Source organism: Zea mays, chromosome 3 (assembly GCF_902167145.1).
Source record: "Zea mays cultivar B73 chromosome 3, Zm-B73-REFERENCE-NAM-5.0, whole genome shotgun sequence".
Classification (NCBI taxonomy): Eukaryota; Viridiplantae; Streptophyta; class Magnoliopsida; order Poales; family Poaceae; genus Zea; species Zea mays.
The window spans coordinates 46,586,451-46,594,302 of record NC_050098.1 but is presented as its reverse complement, the minus strand read 5'-3'; the positions used below and the strand labels follow the sequence as shown (position 1 = coordinate 46,594,302).

Here is a 7,852-nt window from a genome sequence, read left to right as displayed (position 1 = left end):
CATTTGCTAAATTTTACCTGGTACTAAACTTTAGCACTGGGAAACAAACAGTCCCTAAGAAACTGTTAAATATAATTGTAATGGTGATTTTGCAGTCGATGTCGGCGAAGCTCACGATTTTCCCTGCCTTTCACACTGGTGGAAACTGAAAATGGCATAACAAATGTCTTTGAAATCTCCGTACCTTCGCTGTACTAGTACGTAGTAGAACAGGTTTTTTAGAGCTTTCGGATCGAGACCATTGCCAAATATGTTAAGACGGTCGTATCCAATAATAATAATAGTTTGTGATGTTTGGTTTCTATGGACTAATTTTTAGTCTCTTTATTTTATTTTAGTCCCTAAATTATTAAATATAGAAACTTAAACTATATTTTAGTTTCCATATTTATTAATTTAGAAACTAAAATATAATATTAGCTCCTAAAAACCAAACATCCATTTATTCATTTCGTTTCAATTTATAATTCGTTTAACTTTTTTATTCTAACTTTAATCAACTTATCTTATTAAAAAATAGTTATTATTACTTTTTACTGTGATAACATTTAGCATATAATATATTTTATGTATGGTTTTGAATTTTTATTTTTTCTAAATTTTTTGAATAAGATAAGCTAATTAAATTTGGTAAGAAAAGTCAAACAAATTATTAATTAGAATAGAGAGAGTAGATAACAATTAGAGCGCCTACAGCTGGGAACATGGTGGAGGACTGGAGGGTCAGCACTCATCAGACGGCACTCTCGCTTTATAAATAGGTTGCACATAGCCAATCTACCTTGCCACTCCCATCTCTCTCATTTGGCTACTTCATCTCGCCTCCAGTTCGTCTACACAGTATGACGTCGCTGCTGCTGGGCAACCAAATAGCGAGGCCGACGGTCGGCCTCTGCAGCGACAGAAGGCGGGAGCTGCGTGCCGATGGCCCAGCCACCGTGCTCGCCATCGGGACGGCGAACCCGCCCAACTGCGTGAGGCAGGAGGAGTACGCGGACTACTACTTCCGCGTTACCAAGAGCGAGCACCTCACTAGCCTTAAAGATAAGCTCAAGAGGATCTGTAAGTATTTAAGTGCGTGTTTGGTTAAGAGACAGCCGTGACACACCATGTACTCGTCCGTCTAATTTTGATGAACACTGAGATAGTCTAGTTCTAATTACTAATTCTGAACTAAACGAAACATTCTATCCCACTCCCGGTCTTATTATTATAACCAAACATATTTTAAGGAGGCTGACTGCAACGGAGCAGGCATCCCACCATGCAAAGGCAATTTGCCTGTTTATACCGCACTGCAGGCCTTTCAACGAGGCAGCTATACACGGCAGCACAAATGGCAGCCAAGAGAGAGGAAAGGTAGAATGGCTGCAGCGACAGACGCCAGCCAATTTGATTTCTTTGTCTCTGACTAATTGGCCCCATGTGCATCTGTTATGTACGGCTTACTCCCACCCTTCTTTCCTACGTGTGATATCCAGCTATTTTGTATGGTCTATTACAAAATTAAGATTTTTAGCTGGCCAGCCAAAATTGCATGGGCATGCAAACACCCAAATAGCTGGCCAATATGGCTGCTATCTGTTGGAGGCAGTCTATAGTTTAGTTTTGCATCTTAGGTTCATGTTTTGGAATCTGGAATTTAATTGAAAGGGCTCTGGAGGGAGAAGAGATTTTAAAACACAGTAATTCATTTAGCAATCCCTTGGATCCCAGATTAACAAGCAAAATTACATATTCGATATTTTCTCTTTCTTTTTATAAATTATATGTTCGATCTTTTCTTTTTCTTTTATTCACACTACTTCTTTGTATTACTTATATAATATCACTTTTATATTATTAAATATTTTGTACTATTTAAATATATTTTGTATTAGTTATATAATATCACATTTATTTGAATCAACTATATCGGAAATGAAAAAAATCTTTTTAAAATTATCATCAACGTATCTATCTGATCAATTAACATATACTAGTCGGTTGTCCGTGCGTTGCGACGGTTTACAACAATACCCACGTAAACTATCCACCAAAAAATTTTAAATTTTTTTATTGATTGTCTCCGCTCTTTATATAATATTTTTTTGATTTGGCTAACTGATGTTATTGTTTACTTCATGCAATATGTTTTGGTACAACACGACCAATGAAGTGAGAAAATAGAAGAGAGTTCACAACGACTGACTGAACGAACAGAGATTATAAAATGATATAATTCCATCATACAGAGACCAAATAAGAGAAAGTTTGTGAACTCAAGTTTCTAAAATAAGTCACATGAACTCAAATTTATAAAAAAGATTGCTCAATATTAAAAATATTTGAGCATGATGTTCTACTGGTTAGACAGCTTCACTCAATGTCTCTCATCCTTCTTTCATCAAGGCATAAGTTCGAACCCTACCTTCTGCACCGTTTTTTAACATTTTATGCCGATTTAATAAAATGGGCCGACGGGCTAGCGGGCTGGCCCGGCACAGTCAGCAGGCTGACATGACGTGCCTGGGTCAGAGTTGTGGCCCGCGGGCGTCTGGCCCGTGCCGGGCCGCCGTTTGGCCATCTATAGACGTGCAACATATTAATTTGAAATAGCTGAGGGGTTATTTGTAAAAAGATGACGCGTGACGTCCGTTGAAACTGATGCTTTAAGTATAGTATAGATATAATAAGTAATATTACACGATGTCAAAAACATAACCGACATCTCTTTTATAAATCCACATCCGTTTCAGCCGAACAACTTTCAGCTATAGCTGATAGAATGAATGAACCATAAGGACCCTAAGTCGTTATAACCTTGTCAAACAGATAAAGCATAATTATAGATAAAACTATAAAATATTATTTTATTATATAAATTTGATTGAATTTAGAATGCTTCAACGGTCAAAGAAAAGATGGTGAAAATTATCTATGACACACTGACAAAAGATTGGTTTCAGTTTTAGGACACAGAAAATAGCACTATTGGTTAGAAACACATCAAGAAATGTTGGTAATTATCAACTACATAAATGAATTTTTTTTAACCGCTACAGTGTGCCGATGATAATCACCAATGTTTCTCGGTGTGTTCGTGATAAATAGTTTTATTTCTAGTGTCCTATGCTGAAACAGATAATTTTCTCAAGAAAAAATTAGAATGACTCGGAGGGAGTGTATAATTGTGCATGCAATTTTATTTGTTACCTTTCTTGAGCTACTAAAACCAATTTATCTTGTAATGAATATATTCTAGGCCATGGATCAACAACACCCACCAACATATTTGTATTAAATAAGGACGAGCACTATGATGGTTAAAGCATATATCTAAATATCTAATATAAGTTCAATTACACTCAATTATAGTCACACTCTAGTTCACGTGTAATCAAAACAAATGCCACCAGCCAGCGTACAGCCTATTTTTAGAGGAGGCATATGCCAGTACTTGCACAGACGTAACGTTATTTAGGGCGTGTTTGGTTCGGCTTTTTTCTGACCAGCTTTTCTGAAAAGCTGGCTGTGGGGAAAAGCTGGCTGTTGGGAAAAGCTGGTGGTTAGAATTTAGGTGTTTGGTTCGCCAGCTGTGCAGAAAAGTTGTTCGTGAGAATCTACGTGTTTGGATAATCAGATTCTCATATTGCAGATTCTGTTCGAACAAACGATAAAATGAAACCCATAACGAACAAAAGGTCATTACACAATAATTAGTGGAGTTGATTACATCATAAGTACTGTTACATTGACATACTTAACTACGACACTAATGCATTAGCAATTGCATCTCTTTAAGGAGTCCCACCTATTCTTCATTTGATCCCTACTGTAAGGAGAATACAAGCAAGAGTACAATGAAGCAAGGGAGTAACTACCTACCTGAAGGACAGAATTGATACTTTGATAGAACAATTAGAAGTTGAAAGCAAGAGAGTAACACTGCCTGAAAAATGAATAGTTAGGAAAAAAATAATGGTAATGACACTTAGCTATGATTATTAATGAGCACACACCTGGAGCAACAAAGTCACATGTTTTAATTTTTTAGTTATATAGCTAATATAACAATAATGTTCATTTCCTTCAAGATTTCAGCTGTAAGATTAAACTAAAAAACAGACATTAAGTCATGGTTGTACCAAGCAAATGGAGAACTCTGTGCATAAAACTGTCTAGCGCATTGAAAAGTAGAAAATTGAGCTCATAATTACCATATCAAGCAAACTAAAAACTAGGGCAGCTATCTACAAAATCCATTCCAGTAGGGGAGCCCGGAGCCCACACTCCCTCCTGTTACCATAAAAAAAATCTACAAGATCCATTTCTTATTCTGACAGGAGCGGAGCAGCCATGCATAAGACGCATGCAAGCACCCAGCATGAGGTGTAATGTAACAACATAATTAGGAAAATTCTATTGAACAATAGCGCCGCTTAAATATTCGTACAAGTAGCTAACTACAAAAGGCAAAAGAATTAACACGTCAAGAAACTAATATGCGAAATTCATCACTGTGCAAACCGAGATGATCAGCCCAACGCCCAAACCAGCAGCTACAAAGTAAGTGCCTATCAGGTGTTCCTTCAAAGCTAGGAGATTAGTGTAAATACACACATTTCTACGAACCCTAAAATAGTGGAACCCTTACGGGACCAAAAATTGGAGCCCAGTGGCGGAGCATCAGAGCACGGGCATCCAACAATTGTTTTCATGTATTTTTGCGAAGGAAAATCTGGGTTTGGTTGCTCGGAGAATGGCCATCCATCTCCCAGAATAAGCGATTCTTATCTTAAGAAAGAACGCAGAATCACGCCCAACTAACGGAAAGAGGGGCAAGAAGGGGGCCCGTAAAGTTTGGTTCCGCCCGGAGAAAACAAAATCGAAACCCCCTCCCGACGAAAATGCGGGTGGAAAAATGGGAGCGGGAGGGAGGAGGATCAGCGCCGCAGCTCACCTGCTAAGCCGTGCAGTACCTGGGGTTTCCGCCGGCGTTGCGACTTGCGAGAGGGAGCGGAGACGCCGGAGAGGGTTTGGGGTTTTGCTGTTTCGGGAACCCGTACGTACCACGATGCGGGGAGGAGACGGACCGCCGGCGGCGCGATGGGTTCGCGGCGGCGGCCGGATGGGTTTGCGGCGGCGGCGCGATGGGTACGCGGCGGCGGAGGAGCGTCGCGTGCCTAGCGAAGTGGGCGCGGCTTCGAACCGAAGCCAACTCACGGCCGCTTCGGGCGTTAAGTGGCCGGACGGCTTCCTGCGGAAGCGCGTCGCGGAGAAGCGGCGCGAGAAGCTAACCGTTTGGCTCCAGCTTCTGCTTCTGGCGGCCAGAAGCCGCCCAGAAGCTGAACCAAACAGCCGCTTAGACTTTTTTAGACATGAGTGTTTTCCAGTGTTTTCATTTTGGGAGGAAGACAAACATATGATCTCCATCGATTAATGATTGTTTCCAGAGAAAGACATATAAATTTTGTGTTTATCCGAGACTATATTAAAAATTACAGATTATTCTACTTTTATATTAATTTCTCTACTACTTCCTCCGTTATTTTTTATTTTCTTTTGTACAGTCACAACATATAACCATTGTAAGAGCATGCCCAAAAATGTCTCAAATTGTTGTTTCAAATTGAAATATAGGGCTCTAGCCAGGAAAAACTACTCCAATAATTTCTTATTTCATAAAATTTAGTTTAAAAAGTTATAGGACTCCTCTCAACTGCCTCAAATATAATACACCGTAGTATGTAATCTAAGGTATTTTATTAGTGGTCTAAATTTTGTAAAATATACTTAATTTTAAATTATATGATATTTTTATAGGTCATCTCTAATAGTTAATTTTTAATGCAGCTATGAGTAGGCGGGACTGATAAAATATCCACTTCCATTTTCTAGAGACGGTTTTTTTTTTTGTAGAGACGGGCATTTGCTTGATTGCCGATGTGACCATTTAACAGAGCGGTCCGTAGATGTATTTGTCTCATTATCTTTCCTTCATCGGTCGGTGCAATAGCTAGCTTGAGAACTCAATTTTATCAAGAGAAATTAATTTATTTTTCTTTTCCTAGAAAAACAAAAACTTCTGATAAAATAGGGTTCCTAAACTAGCATTAATGGATCGTTTTTTTTTCAGGTCACAAATCGGCAATCAAGAAACGCTACTTCCACCACACGGAGGAGCTGCTACGCGGCAACCCTGCATTCATCGACCGGTCGATGCCATCGTTACATGAACGGCAGGACATCATGGCTAGTGTCGTTCCCGAGCTCGCTGCCGCTGCCGCAGTTGACGCTATCGCCGAGTGGGGGCGTCCGGCCACGGAGATCACGCACCTCGTGGTGACCACCTACTCCGGCGCCCACATGCCGGGCGTGGACTGGCTCGTGGCCTCACTGCTCGGCCTGCGCCCCACCGTGCACCGCACCATGCTCTACATGAACGGCTGCTCCAGCGGCTGCGCCGCGCTCCGTCTCGCCAAGGACATGGCCGAGAACAACCGCGGCGCGCGCGTGCTCGTGGCCTGTGCCGAGGTCACGCTCACCCTTTTCCGCGCGCCCCACGAGGCCCACGTCGACACGCTCATCTTGCAGTCACTGTTCGGAGACGGCGCAGGCGCCGTCATCGTCGGCGCCGACCCCGTCTCCGTCGAAGAACCGGACTTCGAGATGCTGTCCGCCTCGCAGACCATGATACCTGAGAGCAAGCATGTCGCCGCCGGCCAGCTCTGTGAGGATGGGTTGCACTTCCACCCTTCCAGGGAGATCCCGTCTCTGGTACGTGAAAACATAGAGCAGTGTATGGTTGACGCGCTCTCGCTGCTCGGCATCGGCGGCAGCTGGAACGACCTCTTCTGGGCGGTCCATCCGGGTGGGCGCGCCGTCTTGGACAGCGTCGAGGCGGGGCTCAGGTTGGAACCGCACAAGCTGGAAGCGAGCCGCCGGGTGCTGAGTGAGTACGGGAACATGTCTGGGCCGTCGGTCATCTTCGTGCTTGACGAGCTCCGGCGCCAGCAAGAGAGAAAGGGGATGGGGGTGATTCTTGGCTTGGGGCCAGGAGTAAGTGTCGAAACCATTGTTTTGCAAGCAACGGATAGCCAGAAGAAGTTATAGGGCTCTCTTTGGCACGTACCCCTTCCGTCTGCGGCACTAGCCGTTGAACTCTCTGAAATAATGTTGTCACAAATATATGGTGCTCTCACTAGTACACAAAAGTTTTATAGTGACGATTCTAGAGCTATTTACATTAACGTTTTTCAGTGTCGCTAGTGCTAGGCGACAGTGAAAATCGATCTTTTCACTGGCCACTAGTGGAAATAACATTAGCAATGACAGGTAGCTTAAGAAAACCGACAATGGAAACAATATTTGCATTGGTGGTTTTCCTAATACAGCCGTCTGTGGGAATAACATTAGCACTGGCGGGGTGCTTAAGAAAACCGCGAATGCTAATGTTATTTTCACTGGCGGTTTTCTTAACACTCTAATTGCGGTTCGCTTAACACTTCCGACAATGTAAATAGCTCTTTTCCGCTGACGGTTCACTTAAAAGAACGGCCATCGTTTCCACTAGGGTTCACTTAAAACAACCGCCAGTGTAAATAACTCTTTTCCACTCACGGTTTTGTTAAGTGAACTGCTATTGTATATGATATTTCCACTGGCGGTTCACTTAAAACAACCGCCAGTGTAAATAGCTCTTTTCCACTAACGATTTAGTTAAGTGAACGGCCAGTGTATATGATATTTTCACTGGCGGTTCACTTAAAACAACTGCCAATGTAAATATCTCCTTTCTACTAGTGGTTTAGTTAAGTGAACCGTCGGTGTAATATTTACACCGGCGATTCCTTAAGACGGGTCTACCTGT

The 7,852-nt window shown here is 42.1% G+C and overlaps 1 protein-coding gene across 1 annotated transcript; it reads left to right on the top strand.

Annotated features, from left to right (window-relative positions):
• Nucleotides 1–790: 790 nt before the first annotated feature.
• On the top strand, nt 791–7,355 carry LOC103650033 (bisdemethoxycurcumin synthase). The gene is made up of 2 exons (XM_008675703.3): nt 791–1,062; nt 6,119–7,355. Exons 1-2 carry the CDS (start codon nt 843–845, stop codon nt 7,093–7,095), a joined length of 1,197 nt encoding a protein of 398 aa, XP_008673925.1. The 5' UTR covers nt 791–842; the 3' UTR covers nt 7,096–7,355.
• The last annotated feature ends 497 nt before the right edge of the window (nt 7,356–7,852 follow it).

Bases quoted from the DNA above. Each gene is read 5' to 3' on its own strand.
- LOC103650033 (XM_008675703.3), top strand. From the start codon at position 843: ATGACGTCGCTGCTGCTGGGCAACCAAATAGCGAGGCCGACGGTCGGC. The intron at 1,063-6,118 runs GTAAGTATTTAA...TTTTTTTTTCAG, and splicing joins AGATAAGCTCAAGAGGATCT to GTCACAAATCGGCAATCAAG.